Below are 18,646 nucleotides of genomic sequence, written 5' to 3' on the forward strand. Positions count from 1 at the left end.
GACTGAGCAAGCGCTGACTAATATCCAACCAGCGTTCCTAGCGGTATCCTAAGTTCGACATTATGCCAACGTGGCTTAGATACCGCTCTTTACACCGCCTTTACCTACCGACTTCACGTTGACATCCTATCGACTTCCCGCTGACTTGACATCGAGTTCCCGACTCCACATTAATTTCCTGTTGACTTCACTTCCCGTCGACTTCACTTTAACTTCCCGCCGACTTCTCGCCACCTCGCCGACGTCTCCAGCCCATACTCAAGTCTGGCAATATGAAGCCAGATGAGTTCTATGATATTCTTGGCCGAAGACGAACAGATTTTGGCGAACGTGAATTTGAGCTACCACCTGAGCATGACGTATTTATCCGTCAAACCTATTACTCTACCTACAACACATCTACCCATGGAGAGCGAAGACGAGTGAGAAATTATCTTCAAGAGATCCGGCGTCTAAGTGATTATATCTGGATCTTGGTGGCTACTAGCGTTACCTATACTCATCTTGCGCGCCTTCCTGATCTTGATGGATGCCTGGAAGTAATAAAGTCTTGGAAGGAAGCCTACCCTATCTCTGAATGTCAGGAAAGCAGTGCCTGTGCTATTCTCCAACCTCTAGATGCTAAGAGGGAGGAAACCGTTAATGGTAGGACACAGGATTATCGACCTGAACCGCGCTAATATCCTCTAGAAGCACAAAAGATCAGGAACAAAGCCAGCTATAGGAGAACACCGAAGAAGAATTGTACGTGGACTGAAGCTTTTCCTACTCTACTAACCAATCTTAGTATTCCCTATAGAACGAGAAACCACCGATCCTCTGAGCTGTACCGCAATACCGATCAATAACAGCACAAACACGAGGGTTCAAGAGAAATGGAAATTCCTCCTTTCTATTGATGCTATGCGTGGACCGGATGAATCTGACGAGACCGGTATTACGCGCGTGACTTGTGATCAGGAGTTGAATGATGCTCTTAGGCAACCCTTCCAGACTTCCATACTCTGGAAAAACTATACCCAGCATTATCCTCTTCATGGAATACCAACTTCAATACCCGAATTTGTTAACGAGCTGCGCCAGTTGAATGTCGAATGTCTGGAAGTTCATAACTATGAAGAAGAAGATACAAACTATCTACTTGACCTGAACGACATTCTCAACCATTTTAGAGCACCACCACAGACAAGTGAACCGTTGAACTTTCTGGACATTCGGAACCAAATCATTTCCTGTGTCCCAGTACATGTGAACAAAGCTAATCTTCATCGCCTAGCACTACGACGACAGGAGGGATCCACTCAAAAGACCTGTCCTTCCAAGGTTCAATTTGACTATGCAGACCATGAATTCTTTCTCGTCTCCAGTCGACACTCAATATCCCCTCTACACTCGGATACTGGAGGGAAGTTGACATACGTTGTTGGTATCTCAGGCTGTAAGACCTGGTATCTTCCTCGCAAATTTAATGCCGAGACTTACGAGATTCTTGCAACATTCGGGAGCTCTACCCCCGAGACCTACAGTGATGGCTGGGTCAAGGTAGATATTATGCCTGGAGATCTTCTGTACCTCTTCCCGCCCAGACATGTTTCTACCTGCTAATACTAGCCAGAATCATGCCACCTGGCTGTCCTCATGCGGTCTTCACACGTGAGCATTCACTTACCTTTGGAGGTCACTTTTATACACTCCCTCATCTTGGATCCAGCCTCCGGATACTAGCTATCCAGGCTAAATTCAATCACATCTTCAGCAATGAATCTCTTACTGAGCAAGACTATTTGAGCTTTCTCGTTATGTTAGAGACATACAAGGATTCCATGAACTATCAGCAAATGGCAAGCATTGCTTCAAGTGGGATAGGGTGGGGGATCACAGATCAGCATCAAACTCGGGAAGAGGTATCTAAGATTAGGTGGGACGGACGGGAGTTTTGGGAGCTACAACAGAGATTACGACTCCAGATCTTCAACATACAAACTGAAGGGTTCGCCAAGTTTGATTAGGAGGATCTCGATTGTTTCTTAGTGCATTCTTCAGGAGCGAGGTCTCCTGGGAGTCAACGAATTTGGGACATATAATAAAACTTCAACTTGGCGGCTAGTCAGAAACACTTGTCTATCAATCCTACGATGCTCCTTGAGAATGTGAGGACGTCTGCGTACGATTATGGCGGATCTTTACATAAGAATAAAAAGGAAAGTTAGTGCATTGAATAATAGAGATCAGGCTGCATTGTCCTTATTTCAAATAGCCCCAAAGTTCTTCAATTTATTGAAATCTCCAGGCCAGTACTCCCTAGCTGAACTGGATGAGCTCCCTCAACTCCCTTTCACTGCCAAGACACCTTGCCTGTTAGGACTAACTTTGAGATCAGATCATGGCGTCTGTTGAACTGGCAGGTAGGATTAAGACACATCAAGTGCATCTACAACAACCGTTGTATTCGCGCCCAGTCGGGGAATATCTCGGCCCGACCCATTCAGGGTTGTGACCCATCCAGCTGTGAGCATTGGCTAGAAACGAGTGAAGGCAATCAATAAGCACTGCCTAGGGAGATCCAACATTACGCAACGTGGCTGGGCAGCCAAAATGTAACTGCCTAACTTACTTAGCCCTATTATTATGTGTTAAGTATCCCACATTCCAAGAGCCCCTCTTCAAGCCCCTCCTTTTCACCATCTCCATTGTTGGTCTGGCACTCAAAACGCTACCAGAATAAAAGATGGACTTGGGTCGAAATCTCATACATCATGGCGTGGACTACGAATGTATCATTTGTGAAAGGCTTTTTACTTCCCTTGATAATCTCTATGCCCATTGCAGACAGACTTTACAACATTCCTGGTGTGAAAGGTGCCGCCGCATGATGTCACGTGAATTTCAAGTACCTGGGTACTGTCGGAGCATACTGCCGTCCGGCACCGCCTGCCCCTAGGGGTCGACCTCGCTTAGTCATCCATTAGTACCCTAGATAGCTGGCCGTACCGGCCACCCAATAGGAGATCTATCCATCGCTTCCCACAGGTACTTGAAACCTGAATTTTGCCGCGACAACAACGGGCGGCCACAGCACGTGCTACAGCCTTCTGTCAGAGCATATTGCCCTCCAGTACCGCCTTCCTGGAGAAGTCAACATCAAACCGCTGTGCTCGGGTTATCTTGGCCAATCGGTCCTTGTTCACCCTGCTCTCTTTCATCCTGCTCCATCTCACCGGCACCTGCACGAAAATAATCCAGTACATGGGATGCATCAAGCAACCTGGGAGCAACTTGGTAATTGTGTACGAAAATCTCAGCCACTAGGCCTTGCCTAGAGATTTCATGTGATCGGGTAAGTCCCAAAATTTGGCGACTACTTCCTTAGTAGCTTTGGGGAGAGCATCTACAATGATAAGAAAGGCAAACAAATAAGAACAAAGTAGCCAGAGTTATTTTCATGATTTCACTGCGCTAACTTTCTCTCCTAGAGATCCGACAAAACCGCACGCAGGTCTCTCTGTATAATGGGCTGACCATTGTTGTTGACCAAGATCCCGCTTCTTTTCTCCGCATTTTGGAACTCTTCAAGCAACCCTAAGAATCGAACTGGTAAGACTTCATCCAAGCTACCGGGTTTGAGGTCTTCCCAATCCGCCCTGCCTTCCCTGATCTGCTCAAGTAGAATGTGTGGATCCCTAGCAAAGATCTCAAGATATGCCATCAGGTAAAAGCCACATAGTTCACCTGACTGCTGTGGTAGTGTGTCAGGTGAGGCTTGATAGAACACAATTTTGCCAGAGGTCTTATCACCATTGGTAGTCTTCGCTGCATCACGCACAACCTTACTTATATCCTCACGGACTTCGTCCCAGTCATTTCCTTTTGAGTCCAGGACATAGATTGAACTCTGTTCACCACTGCATAGATCCTTAGACCGAGAAACAATAATCAGAAACCAATGATCAGTTGTGGTCACCGGGAATATAAGGTAGTCGGCAGTAGATATGCCCTCTGCGCTCTCTTGGTCTTGTTGGCTGGATATACATTCCCAGCCAGCCTGAATATCCTCAAGCCCGAGAGGACTAAAAAGATATGGCTTCCAGGAAGTCTCTGCTACTGAGATCTTAGCCTGTAGATAAAGACAAAAGAACCGGATATGAGCTGCATTCAGCCATTCTCGTGCTCTGACAATCTCAATGTCTTCAACACTAATGTGAACTGCCCCGAAGACAAAAGATCTATGTCCCTAATTAGCTAAGATTGGCGATACTTGCTTGACAGTGAGATCATACTCAAACTCGGTACCGTCCTGGTAAATATGGAACTCGGGTTCGACTGCCTTGCTGGCTTTTAAAATCGCAGGCCCATTGACGGAATCTATAGCTTGTTTTTAGAGTTCGCTTGATGAAGGTAGGATGAAGTTTTTCTTACTGTGATCAAGACATGTGTTGCAAATGATCTCAGTAACAACCCTTTTCCTCATCTCGGGAATGTCTTCTTGGCTGTATGTAGGAGGCTGCTTTATGGCGGCAAATCTGGCGGATGCAAGGACGAATACGCCGCAATCGGACCCATTATCCTGCTTCGGAGAATCAGGACACTCGGTAATCCAGTAATCAGCGTGATTCCTGTCCTTGAACTCCGATACTAGCCATTCCTTCACCCTGTTCATTTCACCCTGGATTTGAGAAGAAGACAAAGAATCATACCCCTGAATAATACCAGTGTGAGGGTGCACAACGATCAACATCCAATGCGAGTTCACGTGTACCGGCATTAAGATAGTGTCGAATTGTAACAACTTCGCGCCCGCAAGACCAGACACCCACGACTGAACAGCTTTATGGCCTTCCGTCTTTAATTTAGTAAAGAAGAATGAATTCAACACATGAGTCCTGAATCCTTTTTGGTTCACATGTACCGTAATGAGGTTCAAGTATGCGTTTACAACTTCATCGTTGAGCTGGCCTGGATAATGATAGCAATCGAGGAGGTTTTGGCGCGTTGGTCGGTAGCGAAGCTCTTCAGGAAGGATGTGTTCATCCTTAGAAGAAAGGGTATATTGTACTTGTTCATCCAATTCTTTAGAGATTGGTGCGACTGGCGAGAGGTCCTGTGAGTCGTGCTTCTGGGTAGTACCTGATGATTTGTTATCTGGAGCCATTAGCCACCAACGACAATAAAGTAGCTTTCAGAGGTTACCTTGACTTTCTACCTCACCATCCTTAAAATATTGATCTGGCTTTGGAAACGCTTCCGCATCCACCTCCCTGGTAGAAGAAACCTGGCTAGATTCAGGGACCGAAGGAGAAAGTACTGGGGAGCTTTGAGGAGCAGGTTTCTCTAGCATTCACTGTTAGAACAAGAGCCGTCATTCCATAGGTTCGAGGACTAACCTTCGTCCGGTTGCTGGGTGATTAATACAGTAGAAGTGGCTGCGTGTGCTACCTTTAGCTGTTAGCATCCAGTATCTTATCCATAAGTCAGCCTGTGACCCTGGAACTGAGTGCCCTCAAGAACAATGGGTTTCTCAAGGGCTGGGCTTCTGCCAATTAATTGATTCACATCCAGCCCATGTTGAATCTTCAGCTCTCGATAACGTCCATCTGATAGGAGGCTTTCATCTCTTAGTGACTTCAGCAAGCCACCAAGGTTTGGACTCCCAGTCTGGACCATGGATTCCAGCTGTAGACTAAGAACCATAAGGACCTTGTCTGATTCTTTATCTGCCTCTGCCTCTAACAAAGAATCAAATAATTCCTCTTTTGATTTGATCCAAGTCCTAATGATCTTAGTATTGCAGGTAATGATCTTAGTATTGCAGGCATTGAGGAGCATAGTGACATACCAAAGCTTTGTGTTGAAGAGGATTCCACGCCCAAATTTATCAACCAGGGAGCGCAGTCTACGGCCTCTAGTAAGGTGCGTATTCAGACGATTTCTCCGAGCCACTGTTGTTTCTGTTCCAGGATCGACATTCTTCAAAACTTCTTTTAGAACATGGATAGCTGCACCCCGACGTGTTGCCGGTTTACCTTGTTTAGTGCGGACGGTCTTCGTTGCAAGGTCGATCTTCCTCTCGTACCAATCAGAGGCTCCCAGGTATTCCAAGAAGATGAATATGTCCCGGCGCTGAGATTCAAAGTGCGCTGCGTCAAGCAAATGCGGCCATGACTCAAAGCCCGCTGTTGCCCCCTTTTCGCCTTTCAGAAGGCGCAGGATGCACCCATGAATATCCTTTACTAAGGGGCCGCCCTGATGCTTGGTGATTTCGGAGATAGTATTAATTGCGTCGTCCACCGTAACTGAAACTGACACGGCACCCTTGAAATGTGTATCTGACCTCACCACCGGGTTTGAACTTGAAGCTCGCGGTATACGCCTTGTGACGGAGGTTGTATCCTTTGTATTTTGTTGGTTGCATTTAGTTACTTCCTCCACGGGGGCTGAACTTGAAGCTCGCGGTGTAGATCCTGTTGTGACAGAGATTGTATCCTTCGCATTTTGTTCAGGATCTTTGGTTGTGTTGGTGCTGTAGACTTGGAGAGATGTTGATTTGTGTATCTTTGGAGGTCGGTAGGATGGATCTTGTGTTTGTTTTCGTTTGGATCGGGTAGGTGACTTTGATATAGTGTTTGAGATATTTTCCTGGATAGATCGGGCGAAATCAGGAGTTTCTCTGCATAGTCTAGAGATTATCGCGCGAAACTTGCATTTTCATCAGCAACAGTTATACTATTTGGAACAGCAGGCATACTTCATCACATTCAAAATCAAAGTCAGCCCCTGTGTTGACAATCTCTTGAAGCAACTCTATAACCCGCGAGCGGGTATCAGCCGCTTGGGAATTGAGTACCTCATGCATGGTTTGAGTAGCATGGAGCGCGCGGGGTCGTACCGTGGATTTTGGTAGTTAGCAGGTTTCAAGTACCCAGGTACTTGAAATATAGCGGTCAACAACGGCAGAAGAAAGCAACATCACCTGCCGGCGGCGCCCCCGAGTTTATCGGCTGCTCTCCAAGCCTACAGCACCAACACAACCAAAGGTACTCAACAAAATGCGAAGGATACAACAACAGAGTCTGCCAAAGGCTGCGTTGAAGCCGTAGATCAATTTTTACTTATACGGTACTGCAGCCCTAGCGCTAAGTTCACCCCGAGCAAGGAACATAGGTATTACACCTTGTTTATGTTCCAATCAGGCACTCCGGGCAACGCTCATGGCGGCAAAAGCCACAGGAGATGCCCTTTACCCCCACTTTTTCATCACATTGGCAGCAGAATAATCTAACACGGACACGGGTTGGTTGTGGTATCCAGCCATCCTTCCGCATGTCTTTAATTCTCTTGAACCGCCCCAAACCAGGAGAGTAGTCCTGTAAATGTTAGTCTGTAAATTGTTAGTAAGTATTTGCTACTTACTACCTCTTGTTCTCTATTCATAGTAATCTCCTTTCTTGGAACAAGAGCCTCCCTCACAGCACCCGTGTTATTCCTCTTTCGGGTTTCCTGCTTGTGGTCAGCATCTGGAATTGTGGTCATGTGTCGAAGACATACTGGGGTCATCTCGAATGTCTCGCAAGGATCAGCCCGATTTCACAGTGATAGCCTTGTAATTACGTGACTGAGGTCTAGGGCAAGCAGAAAACGAGATTCTTATTCTACAGCGCTAAGGTGGTTACTAGTTGGAGATATACATTTTAGGCTAGATATAGGGGGCAATTATTGATTAAGATGGCTATATTATGAAAAACAGACACAGTTCATCATGTTGTATATCGCAAAACAGGATGTATTGGGGGAGGAAAGGAAAAAAGGAAGGAGAACTGGATCAGCATGTCTTCTCAGGTAACGATGGCGCCAGTGCCCAGGCAGTAAAGGCCCCCAAATTCTCACAGTCAATCACACCGTTGGGGTTTGTAGGGCTTGTTGCTCCTATGAGCGTGGGACTAGTGGGTGGAGTAGGTGGTAAGGGTAGGAATCCCGTGCTGCATGGTAGCGAGACTTGGTTTCCAGGCTCGTGATCTGTAGGCGTTTCCTCAATCGGTGCTTCAGGTTGAGAAACTCCAAGACGGCGCTCGGCATACTGCAACGTTATGAATATAGGAACCAAGGAATTGTTATAGCGGAACATTCCCTCCACCAAGCCAGATTTCTTGTCAGGTTCTGGAAAAACATGCACCAGCTCAAGGGAATCTAGATCAATATCCAAAGTCCATGAGAAAATGACCATCAGCTTTCCAGATGGGTCAGCCGGAATGGCGTTTGTACTGCCGTAGAAGCGGAGGTCATCATGACGATCGGGGATGACGGTGTTAAGGCTTTCATTAGCGGTAACCTGAGCAGACAGGCCGTCGGAATCCGGCTCGATTGGTGTCTTTATGGTCTGGACCTCAACATCAACAACAGTCCTTTGTTTAGGCAGGCGATCAGAATCCGAGTCAATGCGCTCCCTCTCCGTGATCTGATCCTCCACGCCATTAACGTAATAGGGCTCCTGTGCCTGCATCAACTTGTAAGACAACTAATAATTAAGTGACCAACGGTGTTCGCTACTTACAGGCTTCACTCCTTCCTTGAAAGGGGGCATGTCGCCAACAAACTCAGTCAACTCGCCCGAGACCTGGGTCGCTCCCTGCCTTGCTGACGAGTTGCGCCCCCCCTGCTTCCTGGCACCCCAGCAGGAGAAAATGCTGGATAGCCGGTTCATGGACAAAGGAAACGTGCAGTAGACGATCTGAGAAGGCTAAGCTGGTCAGTGCCAAATTGCGGTGTGCATCTGGGGACAAGGCTGGCATCTTTATAGAGGTCGTGCTATGCTTCACTCACCTCGGCAGATCGAGCAGTAGAGAGCCTTCCATCTCGGCTCCCACTCCGTCGGACAGGGGCAATGAATGATCTTGCCAATAGGAGACCATGCCCTGGAACCACGTTTGCAAGATTCATTCGAATGGGTTAGAGGGATATCATAGCGACGAATTGGAAGCGTCATCCATAACTTGATGCATGGTTTGACTTCTGAGGCACTAGAGCTGTTTTAGCGCAATGGTAAAAACAGTAACTTGCGGCATAGTGAATCAGGAGATGTCATTACATTATGTCAATAAAACGCGCCACTATATTAGTCGGCTTCGTATCCACACAATGCGCGGGGGTGAGGAGTCCCCTGATGGAATGTTCAATAAGATCTTTCTCTTTACGATGCACGAGGGTACGCAAGTCGTAGGTAGAGTTCAACCCCAGCCGCGGGGCGAGCTCACTAAAGGAGAATTACTCTCGGATGAGGATCATTGGTGGCCGGTAACCTTATATCGTAGTAGTAAGAACTCCAGGAGTGCATCTATGTAGTTAAATATGCTCCTTTACAAGACTTTATCAAGACTTTTTTCCGTCAGCAAACGCATTGAGCCCTTTTTCAATATGCTTCTTCCGTCCTGGAGCATATTCATACCCCGATATTTCATCAGTCCAAGCAAAACCCTGATGCTCCTCACTTAACAAGATACGCCTCTCCCATCCGGGTTTCTTCCCAAGCTTCACAAAGGCCCCAAAGTCCCACCATGGTCGTTTATCCTTCGTTCCTTGATATTCATGGACATAAAGCTCTCGCACCACGCCCGACAGGCCTGTTTCCTCCCCAAGCTCACGTAGAGCGCCTTCAAGGACTCGTTCACCGGCATTGACTCGCCCACCTGGAGTATCCCATAACCGCCCGTGGCTATCTTTCTGATCTCTTTGCAAGATGAGGACGCCCAGTCTGGATATCACGATAATAGATGTTTTGATTGAGCATGGTTCGCCATTGATAGCAACAAGTTGTTTTGATGGACTGACGGTTGGCGGAATTATGTCGTAATTCATAATATCCTCAGGCGAGACTCTTGGTAGCAAAGATGCAACAGCTCTTGCAGGGTTGTTAGGGAAGTGAAGGTATTCCTGAATATCGTGTTTGGGGAATGCCGATCCATAGACTGCGCTAAGTTCATGCAACTCCTGTTTGGTCCAAGTGATACCCAGTTCATCAGGTTTGTCCATGTAGGGACTATAGAAACGAAAAAAACTGCTGACATTCTCCGAAGAAGATTGCATAGTCATGAACTCATAATCAATCAACACGGGCCGGGCAAGATCACGGAATTTGACCCATGCCAACTGGGTTTGCCAGGTCCCTTTTGCCCGCATAGTTGCCAAGCGGAAAGAAAGCTTGACTAACATAGAACCGCTGTCATGGAGGAATTCCCATAGACCATTCAGTTCCAACGAAGTTTTGTCACACAATTTTGCCGATCCGTAACAGAAATTCTCTATGCGCATACTTGACAGGTAGACAATATGGCGTTGGATGGTGCTTTCTGTCGAGTTTCCGGTTCGTGTCGATTCTTTGGGAACAAGTGACCTGTCATCATTGCCAACTAAGATCCCAAACCAACTGTCGCGTATCTCCCGAAGGTCATCCAGCCAGAGAACCGTATCCCTCATGACTTTGATTTTATATCTCAAGAGGTCATCTCCTGTCTTGTTCTGGAGTCGCTCGTTCATTTCAGTTGCCCACATCTTCGATAACTCAGGATCCTCAATCAAATAAGTAGCAAGGGTAGGCGAAAGCGATCGTGCAGCTTCCTCTTTCAAGCAATCGTCCATATTGCTCAATCTGTCCACAAGGTCTTTCGGCCTGACCAGCTTCAGGATCCTGACGAGCTCCCAGAGGGGCTGAACGTTGCCCAATACCCCTTTCCAGTTTTCGCCCGCCCATGACTCCAAAAGTACCTTCAGTTCCAGTTCCGAGTCGAGAGGGGTATTGGTGTTTGTCCTTGTATTCGCAAACCGATGGTGCAAGCTGCTCAGATCGTCCCAGTTTGTCATGATGTCAGAGGTTTCTCAGCAATAGAAACAACTAAAACGCTAGTAAGGGAAAATAATAATGGGAGAGTATAAGGTTGAGGCTTAGAAGGAAAAAGAAAGAGAAATTCAGTGTGAGGATATGCATTGGTGTAAAGCTGAACAATTGAGGACTTTATGTACCTTGACACTGGCTCGCGTGGCACCTGGAAATTTCCCTCAAGGTGCCTTGACCTCAGTACTGCGGGAGGCTATTTTTCTGTCACGCATACCCAGGCACGAAGGATTCAGTAGCACAGATAGTGGCCTTGAATAGATTTCCCTTCTCTTTTTGTGGATCGCCCGCTGTACGTGAACCCAATCAAACCTTGTTGACGGGGCAGGTGCACCACTCGCGTATGGCGATATTCTGTTTCACACTATACAAATGCAAACTAATCCTTCTGCTTGTCTGTGACACGTGACTATTGAATATACAGACTGGCTAGCACCACCTCTTCCAAAGAGAGGCAGAATACGCGTAGAAAGCCTTGTGAGCCAGCCCTCTGGCCCCGACTCTAATCGGACTTGTCACCACTTTTGTTCATAGGTGGCTGGCCGACGTTTGCCGCCCAGAACCCATCGTAACCATTCCATCCACGTTGACTCCTGGCCCTCGGGTTCCGTTGGAAGGGGGCTTGGAAGTGATGGCGTAGTGTTGAATGACAGTGGAGCATCTGAGTCGTTAAGGAATCGATCTAGAGCCTCAGGACCGCCAACTTGAGATTGCACTTGCTCATAGTTGAGTGTTTTCGTAATAGTGCCACCGCGGCAAATGCCCAAAGCAGTAAATTCCGTCTTCTCTTGTTGAGAGCGTTGTCCGCTATACGGAGGTCTAGCACCTGTAATCTGGACGATCTCGAAGGGTGCTGGGTAGGTGTCCGAATTCCCGTGGGCATAAGCAGCAGCTGGTTCTTGGACCTGAATCCGTGGTGTAGAGAGAATATTGGTCTTTGACGGCTGTGCGTCGGTATAGTCTCCACTCAAATGTGTGGAGGAGCAAGGATTCGATCTATTCGAGTGGACATTCTGACCGGGAAAGCACCGCCACGGCATAATTTGTGCAAGAAGTGACCTGAGGAAGATGAGGTGGAAGATCTGGTTTAGTCTGTGCCAATGTGCGGTGAGACTTCGACAAGGCTATCAGTTTTATAGACTTCGTGAGATAGCTTCACTATTTCCGATAGCCGAGCAGGGATCTAAGAGCCAGCGATCTCTGGTTTCCACTTTGTTGGATCCGTTATGGTCTCGAATTCATCGAGTCATGGTAGCGGGCGGGACACCATGTCAATTGAGCCCTCGATGTCGTCACGATCGTGGACTTGAGGTATTGTAAGAACTAGACTTTGGCAGCGCCTGTCAAGTTGGCGCGTAAGCCAAAGCCGAAGGAGAGTCGAGCCTAAGTTCGCCCTTGTGTAGCGCACGGCCCTCTCTCCACTCGGCATAATGTGAGTAGTGGCTAAAAAGGCTTTCAGACGGGTTCCCAAGATAGCTTAGCGTCGCATTCCCCGGGGAATGCGACGCTAAGCTATCTTGGGAACTGCCGTTCGATAAATCAAGGGGTCTTCCTGTCTGGCAGAACCCACAGGTGTCAGCGCAAGATGTCCGCCTTGGAATATGTAAAACAGGCTCTGCGAGATGTATTAAACAATAATACACCAGCTCTTTTCATGGACAAGGTTCACTCCTTCTTTCTTATTGACAAACAATGGCTAATTGGTTATAGGAGTGCGTGACTATTTTTCAAGACTTCTTTGCCAGGTTCTCTGCTACTGAAGTCCTCCGCTTCTTGCCCCCTCACCTTCACCCCAACGACGGTCCACAGCAGCCACGGGATATTTCATCAACACATGATGCTTCCCATATCGGTCGCTGCCACGAACATTCGAGGCATGATGAGCAACCTACCACCCTTATCCCTAGATCATTCGAGCGATACGGCATACAGTCTCTGAATCCCCATTGTTGTGAGCCAACCGCGGACATCCTCCAACGTCAGACTCATCCAGGACAACCAAATACCATCAACGTCCCAACGCCTAAATCGTCTCAAGAGCAACAAGACCTGCGGCCGGGCCTTCCTGTGCAGGATTCCCGTGTTTTGGCCGCTACTACTATTGCTAGCCTTGCGAGTCCCTTGTTCTGCGAGCCGACCGCAAACATTCTTACGCCCGAGTCCTTCCATCAACAAAATCCCAGCAAGAATGCGTCGAAACTTATTAACTGCATCAAGGAGGTTGCGGGCCGAGAGCTTAGGGATCCTCATTTCTACGAGTGCTTGTGGGATGATAGTAACAATTATCAAGACCGAAGTCACACCACAGATCCTTACCATCGCTATGCTAATGCACAGATATTGGTCAGTCACTGCTCGGAAACGGAGGTCAAACACATCTTTCGACAACGAATAGGACATCTTCTTGGAGCCCATGAACTTCAAGTAATCGAGGAGTCTATCCCAGCAAGTGAGCTTCCACCAAGAACTAAAAGGCATACATTCGCTGTTACGAAACTAGCGAGATCCTTGGGAAAGACTAATGAAGAGATCGCCCAATACAACACAAAGAGTCGTCACTATCTTACATTCTTCTATGAAATCGGGCCTGGCGCTATCTTATTACTTGGGGAAGCCAGTAACAAAAAACTGTAAGATAAATGCATACTTGGAGATATGGTAACTAATCAGATCCTAGACTTGAAAAGACTCTAGGCCAAGATGATGTTGAATGTGTCTTGAAAACTGTCAAGTCCGTCAGGTCCCTTCATAACTGGATATTGAAGTGCGAAGAAATCCATTTTGTCGTGGCTTCCTTGATCCTTAAAGGGCTACAGAAATTGGGTTGGGATGGAAAATCGTACTACAACACGCGAATCATGAGCCGTTTGGCAGATTTCATTGACCTTGACGCTTTTCGAGAATTTGGCCTTTTCCAACAAATTCCGAATAAAAATATGCCCGGAACAAAACGGAAGCGTGGATCAGATTGCCCCAGGACCAAGAAACAATTCAGAGGTCCTCAATCAGATCCAGCACATCGATCACCAAGTCACGCCGGTCTATTTTCTCAGGCTCAGCGTAATTTCCGTCATCCAGCTTCTACCCCTAATCTTATAGACCCTACAGGCTCTGAACCAGCATTGTTTAATGATAGTGAGCAAACGGTCATGTCCACAGACACTGACGCCACAACAATAGTATCCCCCAAAAGTCCAGCTCTAATTCCCTCAGCGACAGCATCTGACGAGTCTTTGGCTCAACATAGTACGCCGGATGAAATCACTACCCCGATTCTCAATAATCCAGAGGTCGACTGGGAGAAATTTGATAATGGGGTAAGCTTTGCTCAGACACCGGAAAACCTCGATCATGGTTGGGAACAATCTCCTCAGTCAACAGAGCCACAAGAAAACTTTGATCATGCATGGGAACAATTTGTTCGGTCCTCAGAAAACCTCGATCATGGCTGGAAACAATATGCTCGCGATCTTGGTTTTGACGTTGATGCCTCATAAACATGAGAATGTATTTAGAGACTATTTCTCACTCTCTTGTTCATCGTTCTTGTCCCTCTCGAATGCCACCACCACTCCTGCGAGCTTTCCACCATCGACACTAAAACCGAATGTCCTAGTAACCACAAAGTACTCATGGCCATCCCAATTGAGTGCTTGCCCTGGGGTACCATTTACCGGCCTCGCCTGTTCGATTCCGCGTTTCTCTAAGGGTAAGATGACCGTGTCATACGTTTCTCCAACCGTAAAATCTCCGCGAAAAAAGACGCCGATGTAGCAATGATGCGATTTCTAGAAGAAATGTAAGACAAGAAAAATTCAGTAAGCTGTCTGATCTAACCTTGTTGAAGATGGTCTCGATCTCTTGCACCAACCCCTCGTCCTCGGGCTTAAATGGTAGATATAACGTTGCCCCTTCCGCGGGGCGGTTTGAACTGACAATACGTGATAGCCATGCTTGTCTTGTGTCTTCAAGAAGTTCGAGAAGACGTCTTGATGATTGCCGTCTCACGTAAGGGTCGATATCGCTGCTGCTTGCTGCCATGTTTCGATCAGCTCCGTCGCGGGGTATTGAGTGGGAAGAATTGGGGAGTTCGTCGGGAGCCAAGGCGGTAAGGATTCCCGTGGCAGAATGATAGCTTGGACGTGCACATTGCCCACCTGCGGATAACCATAGCAATGAGAATGGAGGCACAAGTACAGTATCTTAGGATGCTTTCTAGAGATGGATTATCTACTCTCCCCTTTGCTTTTGGGCTGACACTTTACAGAGAATGGTCGGCTGATTGATTTCCTGAACCTTGCGGCTGGTACGATCGCACCCGGAGCCTTCTCACTGCCGAGGCAGTCACTCATTCCAGGCCTGCTCTCTTCGCGAACGAATACACTGCTTTTGCTCCCGGTTCGTCGATATACGATAGCCTCTATTTTGCGGAGCGGTTGCCACACACAAGGAAGAGAAGGCGGAATAGGTGTGTTTTCCCAACATCAGGGTTCTCTTTGGGCTCTTGCTCTAATATCTATAAATATTTCCTTTTATCTAGTAAATCTGGATGCACACCTTCCACACAGCAGAACCATGGAAGCAGCTATTGCTGTAATAACTTTCCTTACTTTCTTTTTAACTTTGTTCATTTATCATGCACAGCGCCGACAGTTCTTGAATACAATGGACAGACGTCGAAAATCTGCGACAGCTTCTGCTGTTTGGCCGCCAAGCGATAATCCTCTCTCCGGAGACTGGAGCCTCGTTCCTGCCATGCAGGCACTCCGTGCTATGGTAGAAGCTTCACTGCGACCTCATGAGTTTGAAAGACAATGCTCGATTTCCAGTCCTTATCCGTTATTTTGCGAACGATCTGTCTACACGCCAAGATTGGACCCTGAGCTGGAGGAACTGCTTAACTCTTTATCATCAGATGAAGTGAACCTCCTCAAGACTTTTGTTTATAGTGTTGACGGATTGAATCATGGTTTGTCTAGCCCAACTTACAAACTTGTACATAGCGTATCTTCATGGTGTCTGAGGACAGATGAGGCTATTAGAAAAGTGGCTTTACTGTATGTTGACAGCATTCGGGATGATATCGCCGATATCATTGAACCTTTCGAGCAAACCTATGAAGGCCAAGGTCAGAAGGAAAACTTCATCAAAGCTCAGGTTGATGCATATATAGCACAGCATTATGCAAGCAATATCGACGCCTTTTATTCTCAGCGTGAAAGAGATGTTGCATTGGTGAGTATATTAATCTTTTTTATACCCTACCGCTAATTGAAATCTACTCAAGATCTATCTCGCGCATCATGTCAGCTGCAAAATGATCTCAAAAGCTATGGTGTGTTAAACTTCACTCTCTTGTGATTCTAAGCTAACCCAGCCAAGCATAATATTGAGGCAAAAGTCAGGGGAATATTAGACAGAAAGTTTAAAGAGATCGAAGAGCCGTGTCCTTGTCCGTCCTTGGAGAGTGAGTCCGAGAAGCCGGGGCCAGAGAAGCTGGGGTCGGTTGCACCATGATGTAATGTATTGAGGAAATAAAGACGAGTGATAAGACGGTCGGTTGCAGTCTGTAGTGCATAGCCACTTGGAGAGCTAGTGAGCTAATATTTGCCGGATGAGCACCCTCGCCCGCTCGAGATGCGCTTCCGGAGCGGACGTCGAACGCCAGGAATATCCGGCGGGTGTAAGATCCTTTGCTCTCGTGAATGTTCAATGTCCTAACATATAGTAAGCAGGGTGCCTTCGAGGAAGTCTACTATGACTTTGACTTTCAATATGCAATACTACATTATACATCATTGCCCATGGCACCTCAAGTTGAGATGTATTTCAGCAAAGGTCCAGAAACGAGGACAACAACCCGCAGCCTCGATGATCTAAAGATTTCAAGAGTAGAACATTCACACCGCCGAGACGAGAGACCGTGTATGGTTTTTGTAGAGTTTGAATTCTACCATTGGACCATTCCCACGGATTTTCGTTTATCTGCGTGGTGCATCGGACTGATTTTGACACTTCGAATCTGTTATCATGGTGCTGATTTCGATAAAGGAGTGAAAAGGCTCCAGGACAGCTGGGCCTATTCAGATGTCCACTGCTTAGTGTCGAGGGCTTACTATATCAGACTTTGATCTTCCACTTTCCATCTCATCCTCAACGTGTAATCTCCGTAGTTATGGCTTAGTGGTATAAGGACCTTTAAAATCCAGACGGAGTAAAAACTTGCAAAACTTGTACGTACTTTGATTTGATGCCTTCTTGGCACTTGCATTGGATGGAGCATGCATGATTAGGATAATAAGGGAAGAGCACGTGTAGTAGTTTTCGTTAGCTGTCTTCTTGGCACTTCTATTCCTATACTGGCATCTGGTTCAAGAAGAGCGGGGTTGTGCGCATGGGGAAGTCTGGAACACGAGAGACCGACTCGCATTCAAAGACATATTTATGTTGAGGCGCTTAACGGAGCGATTTTGTCGGTTGACGGCGCGGGGAGCTGTGAATTGAGGTTAGCTGTCGCCGTCGATGATTTATAGGCACATGGGACTGAGAGGGTCTATTTAAAGAGGTCCCGGTCTCTGCCTTCGAGTACTTGTTCTAAACCTCGTCTCCACGCTGTCTACCTGATCTTGCCTTGGACCCATACATCTGCACCATTCCCGGTCGTCATGTTCCGTACTCCGATACTTAATTATCCGCTCAAGGCCATTCGATGGTTTAGAGAGGACATCTACAAAAACAGCCCTGAAAAGCGCATAGAAGCAGAAAAAGCTATAAAAAAGTTCTATGATGCGAACAAAGCCAGCTTGGAGCAACGGGGTGTTACCGAAGCGACTGTCAAGTAAGTTGGCCTGAAGAAAATGGAAATGAAAACGCATGTCTCACGTCCACTAGAGGACCAAAACATAATGACCCGCGGAATCCCGATCCCAAGGGCAACCATTGGACGGTGGAGCTGATCAAAGAGAGTGGAGAATTTGTGACAAAGAGACATGTGTATCCTGATGACGAGGGAGAGGATAAGAAATGATCTACGATTATTGTCGCGGTCTCCGCGTACAGTTGTCGATTGTTGTTTATGCCTTAGGCACTAGGCTATCATGTGATTCGTCAACGTAAATAGCTCACCACCATGTTTTGTATTCTCGTCGCCGGCTACCATAGTATTGAATATCATCATTTCAAACATATGAATGAGCCATATGTCATAATTATTCCATACAGCTTTGCAGTGACATTTAGCGACGCGAAGATGACTGGAGGCATGTGTAGCTGCACTTCTTTCTATCATCTAGGAGTGAACCGCTTGAATACTATCTAAGAACAAGTTTTTTAAATTATTATAATCCTTGCAGTTGAAAGGAGAAGATCTTCAATCCTATTTGTTGTATGTCATTAACCTGGCCAATCAGAGACATCTCTGTCACTCACACGGCCCTTTCGTCACGTGAGTCTTGACTTATGTCGGAACATGGGTTCTTCCCCTGTCCTTGGGTGCCCGGTCTGCACAGTCTTAGTCAGCATCATAAGTATTTAGCCTAGCTCGGAGGTGCATCCGCCCCTCCTAATACCAGACTCCTTCCCATTTCCCACAGGTTATGAGCCCTCTATGCTTAGGGAATTCGACTTCTTGTTAGATATAGATATACAGAATCGATTCCCGAAGCCCTGAGCAACTTGCTATACCAATTTTTTTGGCACCCCAAACCCATACAAGGGGGGAGCAATGGTTTATGGATTACCCCTGAATCCATGGAGGGATGTCTCCTT

General features: G+C 46.9%; 8 protein-coding genes across 8 annotated transcripts; 4 read left to right on the forward strand and 4 right to left on the reverse strand.

Moving 5' to 3' along the window:
- Positions 1 to 185: 185 nt before the first annotated feature.
- BDV14DRAFT_33219 (uncharacterized protein) lies at positions 186 to 2,193 on the forward strand. Its single transcript, XM_073776562.1, has 4 exons — positions 186 to 645; positions 691 to 744; positions 788 to 1,568; positions 1,616 to 2,193. The coding sequence occupies exons 1-4, from the start codon at positions 273 to 275 to the stop codon at positions 2,007 to 2,009; spliced, it is 1,602 nt and encodes a 533-aa protein (XP_073621615.1). The 5' UTR covers positions 186 to 272; the 3' UTR covers positions 2,010 to 2,193.
- Positions 2,194 to 3,968: 1,775 nt separating this feature from the next.
- BDV14DRAFT_33244 (uncharacterized protein) lies at positions 3,969 to 5,330 on the reverse strand. Its single transcript, XM_073776563.1, has 2 exons — positions 4,417 to 5,330; positions 3,969 to 4,362 (listed from the first exon to the last, which is right to left on the reverse strand). Exons 1-2 carry the CDS (start codon positions 5,147 to 5,149, stop codon positions 4,232 to 4,234), a joined length of 864 nt encoding a protein of 287 aa, XP_073621616.1. The 5' UTR covers positions 5,150 to 5,330; the 3' UTR covers positions 3,969 to 4,231.
- On the reverse strand, positions 5,266 to 7,063 carry BDV14DRAFT_33258 (uncharacterized protein). Its single transcript, XM_073776564.1, has 4 exons — positions 6,743 to 7,063; positions 5,834 to 6,693; positions 5,382 to 5,775; positions 5,266 to 5,328 (listed from the first exon to the last, which is right to left on the reverse strand). Coding segments are annotated over exons 1-3 (969 nt in total). The 5' UTR covers positions 6,851 to 7,063; the 3' UTR covers positions 5,266 to 5,328; positions 5,382 to 5,774.
- Positions 7,064 to 9,260: 2,197 nt separating this feature from the next.
- BDV14DRAFT_33279 (NUDIX hydrolase) lies at positions 9,261 to 11,121 on the reverse strand. Its single transcript, XM_073776566.1, has one exon. It carries the CDS (start codon positions 10,846 to 10,848, stop codon positions 9,361 to 9,363), a length of 1,488 nt encoding a protein of 495 aa, XP_073621618.1. The 5' UTR covers positions 10,849 to 11,121; the 3' UTR covers positions 9,261 to 9,360.
- Positions 11,093 to 12,022, reverse strand: BDV14DRAFT_33274 (uncharacterized protein). The gene has a single exon (XM_073776565.1). It carries the CDS (start codon positions 11,917 to 11,919, stop codon positions 11,395 to 11,397), a length of 525 nt encoding a protein of 174 aa, XP_073621619.1. The 5' UTR covers positions 11,920 to 12,022; the 3' UTR covers positions 11,093 to 11,394.
- A 442-nt stretch (positions 12,023 to 12,464) lies between these two features.
- On the forward strand, positions 12,465 to 14,376 carry BDV14DRAFT_206435 (uncharacterized protein; the record flags this gene model as incomplete). The annotated part of the gene is made up of 3 exons (XM_073774913.1): positions 12,465 to 12,542; positions 12,590 to 13,509; positions 13,557 to 14,376. 3 exons carry the CDS (start codon positions 12,465 to 12,467, stop codon positions 14,374 to 14,376), a joined length of 1,818 nt encoding a protein of 605 aa, XP_073621620.1.
- Positions 14,377 to 14,990: 614 nt separating this feature from the next.
- On the forward strand, positions 14,991 to 16,090 carry BDV14DRAFT_33283 (uncharacterized protein). Its single transcript, XM_073776567.1, has 3 exons — positions 14,991 to 15,347; positions 15,420 to 15,848; positions 15,922 to 16,090. Exons 2-3 carry the CDS (start codon positions 15,455 to 15,457, stop codon positions 16,050 to 16,052), a joined length of 525 nt encoding a protein of 174 aa, XP_073621621.1. The 5' UTR covers positions 14,991 to 15,347; positions 15,420 to 15,454; the 3' UTR covers positions 16,053 to 16,090.
- Positions 16,091 to 17,363: 1,273 nt separating this feature from the next.
- BDV14DRAFT_33309 (uncharacterized protein) lies at positions 17,364 to 18,037 on the forward strand. The gene is made up of 2 exons (XM_073776568.1): positions 17,364 to 17,717; positions 17,771 to 18,037. The coding sequence occupies exons 1-2, from the start codon at positions 17,545 to 17,547 to the stop codon at positions 17,904 to 17,906; spliced, it is 309 nt and encodes a 102-aa protein (XP_073621622.1). The 5' UTR covers positions 17,364 to 17,544; the 3' UTR covers positions 17,907 to 18,037.
- The last annotated feature ends 609 nt before the right edge of the window (positions 18,038 to 18,646 follow it).

Source organism: Aspergillus stella-maris, assembly GCF_047715825.1.
Source record: "Aspergillus stella-maris strain CBS 113639 unplaced genomic scaffold BDV14scaffold_156, whole genome shotgun sequence".
NCBI classification, from domain to species: Eukaryota; Fungi; Ascomycota; class Eurotiomycetes; order Eurotiales; family Aspergillaceae; genus Aspergillus; species Aspergillus stella-maris.